Raw genomic sequence first — 20,417 nt, 5'->3', positions numbered from 1 at the left:
TTCATTGCCACAAGACACGAGCAAGTTTCTTCTGGGACATAGGCACAGATGGATATAATACCTACCAAAGGTTCAGAAAATAAACACTTGGAATATTACATCTTACATCTAATATCTGTCTTACCAATAACCTTTGAAAAAAAGTTTCCCTATTAACATTTTTGTGTTTTTCTCAAGATTGTTATGTGGTTATGTTCCAGCAAGAATTTTTCTGTTTATAATAGTTTGTTAGGAAATTATTTAAGAAAAAGTTTATCATTTTGTCATTAATATGGTATAGTAAACTTTGTGTTCTATTGTTGTATGTATCTACGTAAATTATTGTAGAAAAATAACCAGATATTGTTTCAATAATAATTTTGTTGTATTAATCGTCAATTAAATTGTATTTCCTTCTTCGTAAGTATCTTATAAATTCCGAATTTTGAAAACCATTTTAAAAACCTGTTACATAGGATAAATTTAAATAATCACGATTGACCAAGAATAAATTAATGTATTGAAAATAAAGTGCTATTTCTCAAAAATATATTGCTCCATGAAACTAATATAAGATATATTCCATCTTGATCTTATGTACAAGAGTTTCGACACATTGCAAGTCCTGATTAATATCTCATTTGCAAAATCAAATTCAATAGTAAAAAATGCGACAATCTCTGGTAAAGTTTAAGCAGACCATCCACAAATCTTAACGGTATGACAAGGGTAAACATAAAAGCCGTTATTTCAAACGTTTAAGAAATAATTCTAGAAGCCTTGGTGCGTTATCGCCGACATCTACGGACAATAGTTCCCACGATAAAAGCGTATAATTGCACAATTAGAATGGGAGAGCGGTTTGTTTTGAATCCCCGATTCACCTCAGAGGGGGGAGGAGGACTTTTCCCAATTTTTATATTGTGTCAAGATAATTTCCCGTCATTAACATAAACAGCTTAATTCTACTAAGATCTCAAGTACACAGGTGGCATTTATTCGCGATTGGATTACGTGAAACTCGATTTTTTTATATATGAAGCTCTCGTAAAGGTTGTCGAGGATTCTCGAAACTTCCGTTAACTTCAATCCTTAATTTTTGTATATTAGTCAAATGTAAATATGTAAAAAAGGAGTACTGACTTCAGAGTTAAACATTACGTTACTTAGCATTAGTCAAACCCCTGTGTTACATTTTATGAAAAGTAAACACATAAATAAAAATATTTTTAAAGACTATTTTTAGAAAGATAGTGAATAGTAGTAGGTTTATGATTTATTTCGTAGATAGAGAATTTTGTTTACACTTCGACGTGCATACCATTACGAAATACTATGCAAGTCCGGAAATATTATGAAAACTTCGGTAAACGAGATAAACCGGCGGTTTTCCCCTTCGGTGTTTTTTTCCACTTTACATCTTCGCATAAACGTCCGGCTGTTTGCAATTGGATACAGCAAGTTGGAAAATACCTGACCCATATTCGAGCAATTTTCATATATGTATGTACATGTAACTCTATTTAACAAGTCAGGAGCTTAATGGATTGAGTCAACATTTAACTTCGATGGTTTACGATCTGTACAAGGCTGGTTGGCACATCTGGCGTACAGAAGGTGAAAACGCGAAAAAAATATTCAAGAAGCCGTTTTTGGAAACAAGTGTTAAATAAAGATAAATGCTGAAATCAATATGAAACAGTTTCAATGTTTGCTTCTGCGTAAGCATAAAACCTGGGGCCAACAAGGTCTCTTTTCTTCGCTGGTGAACTAATTCATTGAAATTAAATTCACCTTTTCCGATTACAGGTATAATTTTAGGGTACAAGAAAAAAGATTTAGCAGTTACTTGAAATAAGGAACTAAATGAATTATCCACTTTAAAGGTCAATATAAAATTATTTTTAAAACTATAAATTCCTTGTTTGGTAGGGTAGTTTTAAGTTTTATTTAATATTTCGATCTCAATTATAAATTTTTAGCATAATTCTTCTATATGGTATGAATATTTTTTTCTTATCAAAAAGCAAGGAAGTAAATTTTTTAATGCTAGTATTTTAGGGTACATTTAATATTGTGTTTTGTCATTCCAGTAATTTAGTCTGTTAGGTTTATAGTGCAAAAAATGAAAAAAATAATATTGCAATTAAGCCAGTTTGTCATTAATAGCCGAGGAACAACATAAATTATATTGATTAATTTTCGTTGCAGTTGAAAATGTTGAGATTTAAAAGGATCCTATTGCCTCATATGGTAATTTTTAGGCAATTTGTAAAATTTCAATACTGTCGATTACCAAGAAATATCGGCCAAACGTCGGTAATTATATCGTAAATAAGAGGAAAAATTGTCCCCAGAGTAAAAGTGATCTCCAGATTTCACGAATTTAAATTTGGGTCAAGGGGGCTGGATCCGATGAGGATGGACAACGGCTTTTTAAAAGGCCATCCTGAATCGGCCGAATAGTCGACGTTAACCTCTGATTATGCCGGGCGCAGCACAATGCCCCAGACTTCCTGGGGGTGCCGTGCCGTGGCCCGTCACCCACTTTCACCGACCCGAACAAAGGGTCCCCCGGGATCTGGATCACGGCGATTGCATCATGATTACGTCTCGACGGTTCAGGTAGCGTCTCAAGATATAGATAATCTCCTAATGGATTATTATGTGATTACGATTTATAATTGATTGATACGTTGAATTTTTTATATTCGGACTAGAGGCAGAATCAGTCAACCAGGTTAAACGACAGGAATAGGATTTGTTCATAATTAACCAATTTAAGTGGGGAAAAAAAGAACAACCGGTCTAACCAGCCTTTACGGTTTACTTTTAAAATTGGCCGGCAGGCATTTATATCTTTAACGTTTCTGTAAAACACACCTAAAAAGTTAAATGTACAAACATTTATAGTAACTAAAAGAATACAAACACTTGATATTAGAACTACTGTTAAAATAAATGCATAATTTTATGTTTGGAAAGAAAAATTGATTTAAAAACTTAGTTTTTTTGTACGCCGGACTGAACAATTTCGACCAGGATAAAAAAGTATTTTCAAATGCTGATTTTTTAAAACTAGATATGATTGCATTGTGTATTACGTACATCGTTCGCAATTGTTATCGTTATTTCCTATTATGAGATGAAATACAAACTTAAATAGAATAACGGAAAAAGGTTTTTCTTTTTAAATAAAGTTGACTTAGTAACCAATGCGTACAAAGTGTTTTGGAATTATTTAGTTTAATTTTCTTTGTATGTTGTAGCTATTATACTACATTTTATTGTTTGGTAACGTGTAGCGTATTATTATTACATATTTGTTTATTATAAAGTTTGCTATTTTGTTCCAATTTTAAGCGGCCCATTTGTCTATCACATGTATTTACAGCCTTTTTTCCCCCAATATTGACAGTCTATATTATATTTTTTTAACAAGTATTGAAATGCATGTATGCTGAATTGGCCATACTATTAGTGTTTTTTCTATGTTTAGGCTTAGTAAGGAGTAATATAATAAAAATGACATAATATTAATGTAAAAAACTTAGTCAAATACATCACAAAAATGCATTAATATTCGAATCAGCATACCTTCTAAAGGGGCACTTTCAACACGACACGCAATTACACAGAAGATAAACACTTTGAGCGCAGAAGATGATCTCAATAAAGATCGAAACGTTGGCACGATAAAGAAAATGTTTTTCTGAAACCTGCCTCACACCAGACCGCATCTCACGATTTCTGAATAAATACCTTCTAAAATTTTGCTAATACAAAATTCATAATTCAGTGAGACTTGTCTTTTTAAATCAATTATTAAATTTAATACAATACATTAAATAAACAATGAAATTCGATACAAGAAAGTATTCACCTGTCTTCTACACCATAGGGTCCGCATAATCTCGCTATATTAATATTTGGCAATCAAAATGTTTCGTTTTGTTCCTGAACAATTAATTGCAACAATAATTAACTCATACCTTAGCTGCTGAGCAAATATATTTTCAGATGTTTTAGTAGGCAAATATTAAAACTTGAACCTTTATCTGGTTCAAAAAATAAGTTTTTGCAATTTTTTTACTATAGGCACATAAATTCTTTTTCCTCTCGAGTTTAATTATGTAATATATTCAAGTACGTATTAAAATATACCTTGAATCTATTTTTCTTTATTGATAAATTTTTCAGGTTTGGAGATAAAATAATAAATATGATCCTATTTTTCTTATGAGGCTGAAAGGTTAATATTAGCCAGTTTTTCTATATGTAAGTGCAATTTTTATTCTCATTTGATTTATTTAATTTATAAAGTCGTATTTCTTTGTAGTATTTGAGGACTGCTAGGGATCAATTTTTGTTTATTCATAAATTTTTATGGTATATTATACGCTAATACTATTTATTGGCCAGTTTTGCTTATGATGTCTGAAAAGGTATTATTGGCCAATTTTGTTTTTATGTGTGCATACATTTCTTTTCCTCACTAGATTTATTTAATTCATAAAATCGAATTTCTTTGTGGTATATGAGGAATGATTTGGAACAATTTTTATGTATTCATAAATATTTACGATATATTACGCCAAATATGTACTACATATTGACCAGTTTTGCGTACGAAGTTAATATTGGCCAGTTTCTTCATATGTGTGCATAAATTGATTTTCCTCGCCAATTTTGGCTTATTTATAAGAGTGGATTGTTTGGTACGTATTTGGCGACTGCTACGGACCCAGATAATGGCTGTTAAACTGTTTCAAAAAGTTAATCTTTGCTGGTTTTCTTACTATTTGTTCATAAATTTATTTTCATCACGAGTTTAATTGTTTAATTATGAAATCATATTTCCTTGTATGTTGTACAAAACTGTTTTACAAAACAATTTTCAGGTATGTTTGTAGGTCAAATATTCAATATTTATCATTTTTTCTTGTAAAGTTAATATCTGCCAGATTTTGTTTTTTCTGCATAGGTTTCTATTGCTCATAGGTTTAATTATTCTGCCCTTCAATGTTGACCCGTTTCGGATACGTCGAAAAGAGTGAAATTACATTGGCCCGATACAATTTTGTAGCAATTTGTCGTGCTCGACTCCTCCTCATCGCTGACCCCAAAAGTCGGCAATATCCTCTCCGAAACGCCGGGACCGAAACACCACGAGACCTGACGTCCTTGGCACGTACTTTCTCCTCTTTCAGGGGTGACCGAGGATCGGAGGATATGAATTTCCTAATCGAACTGTTTCATCTTCAGTCTTACAAAAGGGGAGAAAAATGCCATTGTGCCAAGAGGATTTGTACCGTTTTTTTAGTCACCGGCGTGAAATAACATAACAACATATTGTCCGTGCGGCCGTTGTAAAAATTCAGCCCTCGGGCAATTATCGCCTTGGAAAGTGAAGCAACTTTCTGCCGGTCAGTCACCGGACGGATGAAAGTTGTAAGTGCACGCAGCTTTTTCAGCTTTTACCGGCCCCTCTTGAAGATCCCAACTTGCAAAAGCGTCGACAATTTTCTGCATTTGTTTTCACTTCAAAATTAACACAGAAAAAAAGGCCCATGTGTTATATAATACAAAACTATCATCATAAAGTTCTTATTTACACAAAATACTAAATAACCAGATAAAAAATTACAGAACTTTACTTCAAGAAACATAATTGATATATAATATACTAACTTAATTTAATTTATCTTTATTCTATAGAGTTAAAAGATGTTAAAGTAAACTTAACTTTCGAATGCACAACACGCTTCTTGTACGTGCACTTTTTCCTGTTTGAACGAAGGCGGAGGCACTCAACGTAAAAACCCTTCTGCGCCTAGACGAATTTGTATATTAAACGGCTTTCTACTTCAAGTCCAATTACACCGAAAAACCGTATCGAGAGCAAATCGGTAGCGTATGTACAGCTAAATAATTCATGAGGGGAATGATATTAGGTTCGGGCTGAGAAAAGCGAATTAATGACCGATCTTACAACATATTTTCAGGCCCGACAATAAATCTATTGCATGAGTCGAATAGGCATAATAACCGTAATAAAAGGGGCAGTTAAAATCTTGGTGTCTAATATAAAAATTTATATTAGTTGACGTCAAATTTAAAATAAAATTAAGGTTCAAACTTCGGCACTTTTCCTTTCATCAACCTACAAGTAGATTTTCGAAAGTATTACATATTTATTTTAAGGTAAACTAGAACTTAATAAAATAAATTAAAACTTAAAACTGTAATTAGAAAGAATAAGTTTTGTTCGTGACCATCGACTGCTGCATAGTTATGAATGTTTGGTCATGACGAAACGATGCGAGTTGCACACCAAAAATATGGAAATTTGTTTGATCCATTGATTGGATTTTTACTAAGGATTTCATTATGTGGTATTACTCGGGAAGTTATCTTCCGAGTAATAAATTGTGAATTAGCCGTTGTAGGATAAAAAAGTGTCGAAGATAAGGAAGAAAGGTGGAAATTACGACGGAAAGTCATTACAAGACGAATAAACCACTAATTGATGTAACTACGGCTTGAATAAACAGAAGATGAAAGTTTCTGGAAGTTGGCAAAGCGAAAATATTGGGGGTTTAAAACATTACACAATACCGTCGAGTTAAAGTGATAATTAAAATTAAAAAAAGACGGAAATTGAGGGAAATACTGTTTCTATGGAGAAAACTGAATTTCAATTCAAAACATTTTCTGGCCTTCGGATGTGTTCAATTTTTAAAATTAGTTAACGTACGTACAATGCTTTCGATATTTATTATTGTACTAATTTGAAATCAACTTGTAAACACAACTAAAAACAAAATAATTAATAGAAAATAAATAAATTGAACATACATTACGACATTTTAAAACATAATTACTGATTTTGTAAAGTAACAACGCTAAATTAAGACATATTTGCTTTCAAATTTTAATTTTTTTGGTGAAACTATTACGCTAGAAACATTATTCATTCAATTAATTATTCTTTTTATTTAAGGTCTTCGTTGAGATAAAAAAGTCAGTCTCACGAGCGGGATTCGAACCCACGACCTTCGGCTAAATACGCCTCTGCTTCTACTTGATCTAGTGACAAGTCCATGATAGCTCAAGTGGTAGAGCAGCGGCGTATTTAGCCGAAGGGGGTTCGAATCCCGCTCGTGACACTAACTTTTTCATTTCAACCAAGACCTTACATAAATAGTTATTCAGATATCGTGAGATGCGGTCGGGTGTGATGTAGGTTTCAGAAAAACATTTTCTTTATCGTGCCAACGATTCGATCTTTTATTGGGATCATCTTCAGGGCCTGGGATTTACAAACAATGTTAACATTTAACAATACATTTAGGATGCGGAAAAGTGAATTTATACAATGCAAAATATATTTTATATTCAAACAAAGTATTTCTACATAAAGACACCTTACATAAAGATTAATTAATTGAAAGAAGTTATTTGTTCAATCGGACCACGAAATATAAGGGATTATTCAGTTATGTAATACTTTTGAAAAGAATAAGGCAAAACTATGTACAAATGACTTTGCAAAGTGTTAGAAACATTCAGCAAATAGTGAATTATTCAAAAGTTTACTGTTTGCATTGTGAGTTTTTATTATTATATAAATTTTGGAGCTGAGGTATCAAATTTCACCTCATGGTCTAGTGGTAATAACCTCCACAAATTTACTCCTATTTTTAATTGTTTCGATCATTTTCTGTTTATATTGCAACACGATTTCAATTTAAACGTAAAACAACAACCCTCCAAATTATTTCACGTAACCTTTCCTCCCAAAAAAATAATACGAATCGCATATGATCAATCAATCACGTTCCTTGGCAAATATGCAAATTTCATAAGGCCATTAAAACAATTTAAATTGAACTTTCAAAACTATTAAAAATTAAATCAGTTGCTGAGATATGTTGAATACTATAACGATTTAATAATTCAGGACATAACATTTTTAATCAGTATTTTCTTTTTCTTTTCTAAACCGAAATTGCACATCAAAAGTTGAAAATTGTGTCGACTTATTTGAAAAGTGTTTGGACTCGAGTGTCGGTCGGTATCTTTCCTAACTTTCGCCTTGATCTGCCCACGACACTCGTCGGTCATTACTACCCAGATAGATGTTAGAAGGGGAGCGGTCCAGAGGGGTGAAGGTTGTGTGCCATAGGCCACTGGGTTGCACTTAAGAACAAAACCGTTCTTTTTCCTTTAATCTTCTGATTAGATCAGACAAGCAAATACATATTGGGGGCAAAAGGCTACGGCCTTGGGGCAGCGCACCTTTCTTTTTAGAAAACGACCATATTATTCGACTGGTCGCAATCCTTCGCCCGTGGGGAAAGGTCGGCAAAAGGGTACACCAGGATAGAGTTTCCGGCCGTCTCCATCCGCTGTATCATACCCGGAGGCGAGTTCGATAAATTTTCACTGGATATGATCGTTGCGAATATTTTTTTAAAACGACATTAGAGAAACGAAAGTGATGACGAGGAAAGGAAATCCTCAGCCATGACCCATGACTTGTCACAAGTAACCATTAGGAACCAAGTGAAATAATACAGGAAAAACATAAAATAAATCCAAAAACACGAAAATATAATTAAAAAATAGTATTAGCTGTGAAACATTAAAATTAATTTTAACTCTACTAGGTCAAGTTTGTCCTAGTTATAGGTCAACCAATCAGAATTAACATGGCTTTAGCTACAACAGCAATACAGTATACTCTATCAAAGAAAACTGTAATCTTAACCGTCACATAGTAAGATTACACATGTAATTATGAAATTTAAATAAAATTAAATACCAACCTTGACATAACAATGCTTGGAAGTTGTATAAATAGACCGTACCTAAATGACCGGTCGAATTTAGAACACTCCCCCAATAAACCAGCGCGGGATGAAAGTAAATTAATTAACATGCTCATATGGGCCTTGAATGTTTAAATTTGTGCTGGATTGCCTTGCGGCTCGGTGGAACATAAGCACCCGGCAAAATCTCACAACGATTTCACAATTTAATTGAATGTCCTTTTTCGAACTACTAGACACTGGCAGAAGTCAAACACGAACACCGATTAAATGGCATTAATGTGTGTGTGTGTGTGTGTGTGTGTGTGTGTGTGTGTGTGTGTGTGTGTGTGTGTGTGTGTGTGTNGAGAGAGTGTGAAAGAGAGGGATAGACAGAGAAAGCAAACGATTGGTAGATACATAGAGAGTTAATTGGATAGGGAGTGATAGGCATATAGATACAAACATATTGAAAGCGAGAGAAGAGAAGAGAAGAGAAGAGAAGAGAAGAGAAGAGAAGAGAGAGAGAGAGAGAGAGAGAGAGAGAGAGAGAGATGAATAAATGAATGCATTGAAATAGAGATAGCGAGAGATGGAAATGTCGAACACTGATAGATGAAAGATAAGATAGATACATAGATGACGAGTAGTAAAAATATAGGTACCGATCAATATGTACACATACAGTAAAATAAAAGGAGAAAAACGTTGTTAAATTGTACAAAACCTGCGTTATTTATGAATCCCAAGAAATCGTCCAGAAAGCTCAAAACATGGGTCAGATGAAAGAAATTTATTGGATTTTAAAAACACGTTAAATAAATTGTCTTATAGATAAATATGTAATTGGATTGATATAAAAAGAATAATTTATAGATAAACAGTTTCATATTTTATGTGAATATAGAGAGTAGTTGAGGGAAATAGTAAACAACAAAAGAAAGAGATAGAAACAGATATTTAAAGGCAATATATTCACAAAATATAGCCAGATAAAGGGACGACACAAGAAGAAAGTGAGAGTGATTGACAGAGAATTATAGGTCATCATGTTTAAAATAATTTTTAAAGGCATTGAGTGGAAATGTATAATCGGTATTGATAGCTATATTTTTATTTTCACGGCAGTAAAATTGATTTACAAAAATTATACACCTTTACTGGGCGTTATGCACGATTCGACAAATAATATAGCTTTTTCCCCCTTTTCCAAAGTGCCCATCAACGCATTTGACATTTGCAATGCGTGTCGACTTGTTAAAACATAGAACTGATTAGATATTGCTTTGATGACATAATTTTTATGTTCAAGCGAACGTTGTAAATAAGCCTGGACCCACTAAAAAAGAGGGAAACTTGCTATTGATTGAATTAAACAAACAAATTAGACTTAAAGGGGTGTCGGACAATTTTTTTCAAAATTGATTACCAGATAACTACATAATTATCGGAAAACAAATTGATTATTGATTCTTAAAGATCATCGAATAAGCGTTTAGATTATTATTCACATTATTGAATTTAAAGGACATACAACTACGAGGGTGTAAAATCTTTTTAGCTAGTTAGTCAAATATCTTCAAAAATAAGATTATATTCGTCTTTCATTTTTCTTATAATGCCCATCAGTTGTACAAATATTCATTTATTACATGTTGGATTGAATTAGGCAGTTATGAAGTACCTTGTGATTACGCCGAGGTTTAGGCCGAAGGTCTGGTAGACCTTGTGGCTTCCCACTACCGTCACCTCTGAACAAACAACTGTCACTTTTATCACGCTATTACTAGAAGAATTTTTCTTATTTTAAGAAAATCTATTGATTTTCCTTTATATTGCATTTTCTTAACTGTATCGTACAATCACTCCTGGTCATGTGGTTTCAAGATTTTGTTGATATGCGAATGACCCTCATAGTTTTTTTTTTTAAAGTTATGGCTCAATGAAATTTTAATTATTTTATGTTCAGAAAAGCGATCGAAGAGTAACATTTCCACGTGGGTAACGAGAAGTAAGAGAGACTTTAACGCTGGGTTAAGAACCGAGATGCACTTTCAGTAAAGTCCCGGTGGCTCTGAACAGACAAAACCTCGTCTGAAAGCGGTTCGAAAACCCACAGTCGTTTTAGAAACGTCAAATTTTTGAACCGGACTAGTTGTTTGAACGGAGTCGAACCGCTTCCGCTATTTTGTTCCGTTTCTCCACCGGTCACCGGCGGGCGGACATCCCGGGAGAGATCTAGATATAACGAGACAATGGATCTTAAAACCGTCTTCTTTTGACTATTACGCAAGGGAAGGCGGATATGCTTTGGATAGGACGTGATCTGTTTGCAAACGGAAAAAGGAAATCGGCTAATTTGCCAGTCTAAACCTGGTAGCCGCGGAGAAAGTGATGACCGGTCAATTTGCATCGATTCTACCGCGCCATGGTAATTGATTGATCGCGGATCTCGTCATTGGAAGCGCCTAATCGAGTTATTTAGAGAAGGATTTTACACAAAACGACCGTGAAACAAACATAGATTTTTTTATCCTAGAGGCTTCCCTTATCGGAAACAATAGCGCATAAGTTACATAAAGAAAAGGCTAACACATAAATATTTAAACTTGTGATGTTCTCACTTTCTACAATACAGCTCCGAAACTAGATTATTACAACACATACATTTCTCAATACATTTCTTGACTTATTATAATTTGATGAAATATTTTTCAAATGTTTTGGTCAAATGTTATAGTCAAATGAAACCAAAAATTTGAAGAAAACATATAATATTAAAAATTTCAAAATATTTAATAGATTTGGGATCAAGAGTATCAACAAAAGACTATTTACTTCACTTCTTGACGTTTCGGGGCTTTATTTTCCCTTCTTCTAAGGCAATGGTAATATGATGGGTTGACGTTTTGTCTTAAATTTTACATATAAACATGAAAAACCAGGTTGCAGTTAAAAAAAAGGAACAACTGTACGTTAAAAGCTAACGAAAATGTGGCAAATTTGGATCTCTCCGGTATGAAGATTTTAATTGATCAGATTAACTTATAATCTTATTTTTGCTCTGAAGTTTTTTATATGTACAAAATGTTTTATTTGTAAGAAACTAATGTTTGTTTCTTTACAATTAAGACAGTTAAAGTAGGACTTGGTTGTAACAAAAATTAGCACATCTTACAAAAATATGGCCTGGAATGTATTCAAGAATCGTATGAGAAATATTTCATAACTTGGTTTTATTAAACAATTATAAACTTTGTGATAAATTACAACTTTTTAAGTTTTCCCTTTAAGTTATGGGGTTTTTTGGTCAAACCAAGTTTATAAGATTAACAAAAAATTTTAAAATGAAAGAAATTCAAAATTGCGAAATATTTGACAGATTTTATCCCTAAATATATACTATATTTACAAATTTGTTGAGGTTGTGAGGAGTGGTCAAGAATGAGGTAGTTTAGACAAAACACCTTTTTCATTTTTTCGCCCACGTTTCGACCTTTATTCGGGTCATCTTCAATGGATAAAGAGTGGTGTTATTCTTGTGGTGTCATATTGGTTTTGTGCAAAAGTGTTGTCCACACCAAAACCAATATGACACCACAATAATAGCATCACACTCTATGCGCTGAAGATGACCCGAATAAAGGTCGAAACGTAGGCAAAAAATGAAAAAGGTGTTTTTCTAAACTACCTCATTCTTGACCGCTCTTCACGACTTCAACAAATTATGAAAAAAACAGGTCACTAAGAAACACATATATTTACAAAATTTATAAAGAAAATATTCATCCCCGTCCGTTCAAAAATCGTTTAGTATGCTCATAATGGTTCATCACCCCAAGTACAACATTCGATAACGCCTTAATTACTTTCTCTTGATTCACTCTCCAAAAGTTATGCTTTTCCAATACCGCTTTAAAAGTTCCGATTTAAAAAGGTTCCGCGAGGTTTTACGTTGTGTAATCCTAGATTTATACAGCAATGTGGCCAGAGAATTTTTTTTTCGATTGGCAAAAATAACGTTAATTGGACCTCATGTAACGACTCTTAACCCCAAGGCGGTAAAGGACCAAACGAACATTTCCCTGATACAGTTTACCATCACGTCCCTGAATAAGTGTGCTTTGAAGTTGTTCTTCATATCGAATGTTTCTGATTCATCGGGCGTTTCACATCAAGGACTCCAATTACCATACAATCATAACTGTTACTTTCGTTTACTGTCCCGGAAGAGTTGAGAGAAAAGGTGTACCGTTGAAGCGTAACACGAAACTTCTCAGATCCATCAACTGTCTTCTTGGCCACATTAATTAAACAGCGCGATGATAGTATATTTATTATTATTTCAATCATTATAAATGATCGTTTAATTATTACTTTTGGTTAGTTGACAGCAAACTCTCATAGATTACGTTAAGATCGATTAACAACTAATTAAAATATAAAATAGATTATTAATTTATAACAATTGCTTCTTGGAATAATAAAAAACATATAATAAAATAACTTTTATGATTTGCTTTTACTCTCAGTTGGGAGAAAGACAATTTAAGACTATTTGGCAAACACATTCGTCAACTATAAAATATTACAACCTTTTAAAAATGATATACCAATTACGTAAATTCACCTGTGAAAATTATTTTCATTGATGTTTCTAATTGTAAATGTACCACCTGTAGTATAACAGCTCGGGGTGCTTCAAGGGCCAATTCTAAGGCTCACTTTACTAACATTTGAATTAATAATGTCAAGTTAAGGTAGTTGCAAGCCCAAACTATTTTATTTGCTAAACTGTCAACGTAATCAGCTTGAAACAAGACAATTAAATATTTTCCAGTTAGATTCAAACCTAACTTACTGTCGAATTTTAAGCTTTTTTTTTCAAGATTACTCCTTAAATTTAATAAAAATTATGATTTAAATATTTTTAATCAAACGTAGATTTACTACTTTTATGTTAAATCTAATTTAATTTATGCTTGTCTCATCTGGTCAAACACGTGTAAAACAAAATATGATACTCTCCAAATAGCTCAAAATATATGTTTTAGATTTGTTTGGTTTATTGTCATATGCATGTAGTTCTTACTGTCTTAAGCTATCATAGAAAATTTATAAAATTGATCGAAAAATAAACTTTAACCTTGCTTCAAAAATACCCTGCTTCAATCTTCTTGTTTTTTTTCTACTCAAAAGTTTGTAAAATTTCGTTTTATATTCAGGGGTGTGGCTATTTTGACTCATAAAAACCAGAATAATATAGCCATGATAAACTTTAGTATTTTTGTTATATCAATTATTTTAAAATTAATTATTGTAAAATTAATAAAATAGATAAATAATGAAAAATCTCAAAGTTGATTTTTGGCGATTTTTTTTCCATGTGTGTTCAAAATTTGCACACCCAACCTTGGTTGTAAAACAAAATTAAAAATAAAGAAAGAAAAAACCAAATAAGGAAATATACTTTTATTTTTATTATTATTGGTAGTACTGGCCAAGTGTAAACAATTTTTCATTGAAAAAGTTGTATGAAGATAGCGAGAACGTAATGAGAAATTACCAATTCATTTAAGTTTAAAATAGATCAATCGGATTAAAAAACTTGCGTTGAAAAAACTGAAAAGAAACGACGAGACGGGTGGACCAATTTGTGTCTTGTGTACTGTATATAATTTTTGATCACTCTTTGACTTCTGATTACATATAAAGGATAATCTTACAAAAAGATGATGATGATCGAAAACATTTAAAAGTAAACAACGCTTTCGGGCTGGATTTATTACTTAATTATCTGAGTTAGTCTTGTCACAGAACTATTTAGAAAAGTAAAAAAAAAAATCTGTTTTTTTAAATATATATAAGTCAATAAGAATAAGAGGTTCTTAGGAGCCTAATTAGCTCGTTATATTTAAAATTGAAAACTTTCGCAATCGCTGGTCGATTCAAGAAGCTTTATCTGTTATGAAACCCACTCTGAAAGTGGCCCTTGATGGAACCGCCGGCGATATGGTAAAGACAACCTCAGGTTTATCACAAATCACTTTTCTCGAATCTTAAGTGCTGTGACCCAGAGGCGCGAAGTAAGCTTGCATCGGGTGATATAATGTACTTAGTAAGCACTTTTTGGTATAAGGGAATTGTTGATAATATCAAGGAAAAGCTCGTTATCACGTTTATCTGATAATGTTCACAATGATTGGATAAGTAATGAGAAACCGCCGACTGAAAATGAAAACATTTGTCATGCTCTGATAATCAAATTTACACATGAAAGATCCAAAACTATTTTAATAAGGCAGCGAAACGATTAAAAATCACCTTACTAACCTACAAAGCTGAGTCATCAAATCTTTCTTTAAGATCTGTTTTTCATATTGTTTCACTGTTAAGTAAGCAGATGAACAAATAATACTTATAATAATTATGTGACAGTTTTAACGGGAAAATTTAAGCAATCGGGCTTGTAGAAATTTCATAATAAGCATTGCTTAGTGGTGACGGGTATAAATTTTGGCGATTTCTGCCGTCGGTGAATATCCTTCGTTATGAACATCCTCATGAATGATGTATTTTTTGAAAATAGGTCAAGTATATATATGATTGTGTAAATTTCACCGTACATTTAACTGCTAAAAAACCACTTAGACAATTATTTTTTTATTTGTTGGCTGAAACCTTGTCTAGAAAAAAGTACGATCCGAGACGGTATGAATCGTGCAAATCTATCGCTTTAAGTCCCTTTCATCCCATTTCTGACAACTTTACTGGCAAGCCGAAATGAAAGTCGGTAAGATGCCAGAATACGATAAATTCATTTCATCCGGTCCACCAAGGTCGTCGAGTGCCTCGAATCATCTAACGATACAGTTTCTGAGGTCACGAAGATGGTTGCAGTTTCCGAAAGCTGCCGGCGGACCTTTCACTTCCTCGTGGGCTTTAAAAACGCCCTTCACGCGGCTAAAAAGGAAAACCTGCAATTAACTCATTAATTCTATGAGCGTTACTATTTATAAATAATTTCGTGGGATTAATTACGCGTGAGTAATCAAGGCGTCAAGTTTTCATTACCTGCCATCTGCTGAAGAGCAAGCAAGGAGATCCACTGAAAGATGGTACATTTAATGCGTCTGCTATGTTTTTATAAATGTTATAACTTCAAATGCTTATTCTGTATTAATAATTTGCAATTAAATGTCAAGATCGGCTTCATTCTATAAAAAAGAGACCAAACCCGCCCTGTATGTTCCAAGTAATATATTTCAAAATTTTTTCTCCGCTTTGTTGTCCTTCTTGATTCCATTAGGGATTATTTGTTTTATTTTACTTTTTATTTGGCCAATTTAAAAAGGTTGGTAGATTTAGCGTACTTTATAAATGACGTTTCAACATCGTGTGCCACAGTCATGCATTTTTATTTCAGGAAAAATTGTTTTGTTATACTTAATTTATAATATTTAATAATTCCCTTAAATTCTATATAAAATAGAAAACGTAAAACTTGGAACGCAAAACATGACTTCCTACTTTCAGAAGGTTATAACATTTCTATAAGCTTTGTAGTTATAAGCTTCAATGTAAGCTAAACAGTCTTACAAACTTAAAGCTTATTGAGTATATTTTAAATACAAGAAGTCAATAGCAATCAAGTTTATGTAATTAATTTTTCCATAAATCGTTTATTTATGTTTTATTAATGCTTCCATTAACCTTTTTCGTTTTTTTCTTCTCATGTATTTGCGCTTAAACCGAAAAATACAACAATCAATATACATCATCAGTTTGCACCCTCAAAATCGTTTACAATATCGCTGCAAAAACACAAAAGTTTAGTGGGAATATAATTTGCTATAATTGACCAAAATCGACTAAACATATTAATTTGAACAGTATTTGATCATTTTGAATTTTTTTTTTTTATAGTAACAACTGAAAAAATATATAGACAGATAAATAAATATATTGCTAGATTTATAGAAGGAAAGGTTGATTGATAGCGAAATGGGGGAAAAGGTACGTGGACAGGGATAAAATATAAGGAGAGATAAATATAAATGGTGCAAGAGGGAAAGGTTGAGAAAGTGGAGGAGTAAGAAAAAGAGATAAATTGATCGATAGAGATAGATTGATAAAAAGAAAGGAAGTGAGGTGGATAGAGATAGATCGATAGATTGATAAATAGATAGATGGATAGATAGAGAGTGAGAGTGAGAGTGAGAGTGAGAGTGAGAGTGAGAGTGAGAGAGAGTGAGAGAGAGTGAGAGAGAGAGAGAGAGAGAGAGAGAGAGAGAGAGAGAGAGAGAGAGAGATGGAGTGGAAGAGAAAACAGAAGGATTTTTCATATAAAAAGATAATTCTAAATAATAAATAATAGTAGCTTTAATGGGAAATAATAGTATTTATTATGTTGTTTATTCTAAAATTTTGCTTTTGCGTTTAGGACCCAATAAATAATTGAGTTATCCAATATTTTAACTAAAAGAAAATTTAATTATTGAACAAAAACACCTATATACATATGTAAACATATGTATTACGCATTGTTAATATTATTTCCATTAAAAATGTATTATTTATTAAAAGCTTTTCTTTATATGTGAATAAAAATTATACCATTACTAGGTTTATTTGCATAAAGTTTAGTAGCCCTAAATAATAGTAACGATAATATTTAATTTTTAATAATGTAATGTAAACTGGCTGAAGACTCTAAAACTCTTTTTACATAATAAATATAATAATATGAAATTACATGTAATTTCACGAGGGGGTTAAAAAATGATGATTAACCGCATAATTAAATTCTAGTTAATTACTACTCCTTAATGTATATTATCCACAACGTCGAATAATTATCGGAACCGATCGCTTGTTAAATGGTGTATTATCCTTTCACAGATGTGGTTAATTATCTGAGTTGATTTTTTTCGTCTTTATTCTTGAAAATTATATATTGTGAGAGATTTGAGATTTTTTTGTGACACAAATTGGATACATAGTTAAAAAAACGTTCAATTATTATTTTAAGGACCAGAATTTAAAAAAAAAACAATCGTAGACTTCTGAAGATGCTTGTTTATACTGAAATTGCAATTCACTGTGAACAGGTGAACCAGTTCATCCGCATCTGGGCGAAAGTAACAGTAATACCGTTCGCCGTCCCTCGCTATGCGAAAAGAAGAGCACCGCCTTCCGAAAAGAAGAAAACAAACAAAATCAGATTTTTGTAAAGAAAACGTGGCCGTGTCGATCGATTTTGACCGTGTCGCTTACGTAAAGGGGCAAACGTTGGCCGAATGTTTCAAAACTCCCAGGCGCACATGTAATTTATTTATTGGTCTGGTTTTGGATACGTTGCTTAACGTACCCAACGTAATTTATAAAGTAAGCAACAATCTCGTACGGATATTTTCTATTCACCTTTTATCCCTGTCATTACAATCAAGTTTAAAAAAAAACCATTATGGTTTGTTAATGTTCAAATATGGCCAATATTGCTTGTTCTTACATCATTTTCGTTCAATATATTCACACAAACTTCACATACGCAACACTCACTTACTAAGAACAAAGCAATTTCTTTTTATTATTACTGAATTTATAAAGTTTCAATATTAAAGGTTCTTCGTAAATTAATTGTAGATAGCAAAGGAGCTGAAATTAAAATTCAAAATTCAGGCTAAAGTAGTTTACTTTCGTTTCGGAAAAATGAGGTGATCAACATGTCAAACCAACTGACTAAAGCAGGTCATAATTTATTGCTTAAGTAATTTATGCTGTTCAACTCCTTGGCTTTTCTATGTGATATCTCTCTGATAATTAATCCAAAAATTAACAGTGATAATTATTTTATTATGTTACGTTACACTTTATGGTTTTTACGAATTACATCAAATTTTTTTTTATAAGTGGAAGATATTTTCAACAAATATAAGTATATTTTTTATTCAGCACCAAATCTGTGGAATTAAATTAAGTGTATTTCGACCGAAAATTGTTAATTTTTACTAAAATATCAAAGACGTGAAAAACATTATGATAAAAAAAATCGTTGTGATTTTGGTAACAGCCAATAATATGTTATATTATTACAGCTAGTACATTCTAATTTCATTTTTAACATCGTTCACTTTAAAACTTGATACTTAAAAATTTGCCACAGGGGGGACCTTAAAAACCCTCAAGTACTTCCATACTACTATGTTTTATTTAAATTAAGAACAAAGAATTTAGCCTTAAGTCGAAGATGAAAGATAAATTAATAAGCTGGAAAGCAGACTTAAGTAATAAATAACAAAACATATACTTACTGAATAAACAGTAATTTATACACGATTGCGTAAAAAGTGCAAATTTCCTAGCGCTCTCTTTTTAGGTCAGATTTATGTTTTGTATATTTTACAAGACCTTTTTTGCTACTTTAAATATATATGCTGGATGACCCATAAAGAATTGATATCAATGCACAAATTAATTAAAAATGTATTCATAATTTTTTTACGAAGCTATATAAACATTCATCGATGTGAATTCGTTTATATAGACTGGTATCAAAAATATAAATTTAATTTTGGCAAATTTTTGAATTTATTTCCCTTATTGATTATTGAGCATAAAACAAATCCTAAAATTCTCTGATTTCATATGTTGGAATATTACTTAGTGAGTGAAAATTTTAGATAATTTCAAAATGAATAAAATATTTTTTCTCAAATATGATTTTTAGTGATAATCATTTATAGCCAGAACAAGCGTTAAACATTTGAAATTTAAAAAATTGAAAAATCTACAAATTTGGCCTTTTTTGAAGTTGTTAAACTTTTGAATTTTTTATATTAAGTGCTTTACCAGATAAAAATATATCTTGTCAGATATATTAAATAATTATCTCAATAATTTTTTCATTGTTTCAAACCGCGATTTTTTTGCATCTATCATAGTTTTAAATTTAAAATTGGTGGTTTCGAGTGATCTGCGAGTAGATGAACACTTGTTGAATTGATCGATACTGATCGACTATACTGGGTCCGTTTATTTGGTATCGTTGGTTCAAGACTTTGAATTTTTTTCTTTGGTAAGAAATTTTGTAAAAAAAAATTTAAATGTTGCAATATTTTGAATTTAACTTCGACTGTATCTTAGTATAACACTGATCGTAAAAATATATTTCAAAAAATTGTACTCACCATTTAGGAGGAGTAGAGCGGCGAGAGCGAGTAAAACTGATCTCATATCACTTTAAGAGCTAGCACAACTGACAAGTTGGTTGTTGCTCCTCAACCACTAGACTGACTTTCCTTTCTCTTGAGCGCCTTGTGGTCCCCTCTACGTTTACCCCGGAGGTTGGAGGGGCCTGGAAACAACCCTGGTGGGGCTGCGGGGGTGTTTCCAAACTCTTGCAGACGCGGTGGAAGCCGTCGGCGAAGAAATCACGGCTTCGACCTTATCGAAACGGCCCAAGAGCTCGGAAGAACGATCGCCAAGGACGGTTTCGTCCAGCTTTAACGCGCTGTCCCGGCCTTCTCGCCCCATTTATTTACATCGCAATCTCCTGTTTTCACCATACTATATGATATTCGAATTCTAAACTATTATGTTCAAGGTTAAACTTGTGAAATGTAG

General features: G+C 32.3%; 1 protein-coding gene across 2 annotated transcripts in view; it reads right to left on the bottom strand.

The window, feature by feature from the left end:
• LOC106665061 (stress response protein nst1) overlaps positions 1-20,094 on the bottom strand; it is a 139,460-nt gene extending 119,366 nt beyond the window's left edge. The window contains exon 1 of one of the 2 annotated variants that reach the window (XM_014391233.2): positions 19,982-20,094. In XM_014391233.2, the coding sequence (XP_014246719.1) occupies positions 19,982-20,027 (46 nt within the window). In that variant the 5' untranslated portion in view covers positions 20,028-20,094. The remainder of the gene's footprint in view (positions 1-19,981) is intronic. The other variant, XM_014391232.1, reaches the window with a different exon arrangement.
• Between the last annotated feature and the right edge of the window lie 323 nt (positions 20,095-20,417).

The sequence above is a fragment of the Cimex lectularius genome, unplaced genomic scaffold (genome assembly GCF_000648675.2).
Source record: "Cimex lectularius strain Harlan isolate CLEC.00 unplaced genomic scaffold, Clec_2.1 scaffold174, whole genome shotgun sequence".
Classification (NCBI taxonomy): domain Eukaryota; kingdom Metazoa; phylum Arthropoda; class Insecta; order Hemiptera; family Cimicidae; genus Cimex; species Cimex lectularius.
This window is presented reverse-complemented; position numbering and strand designations above follow the sequence as displayed.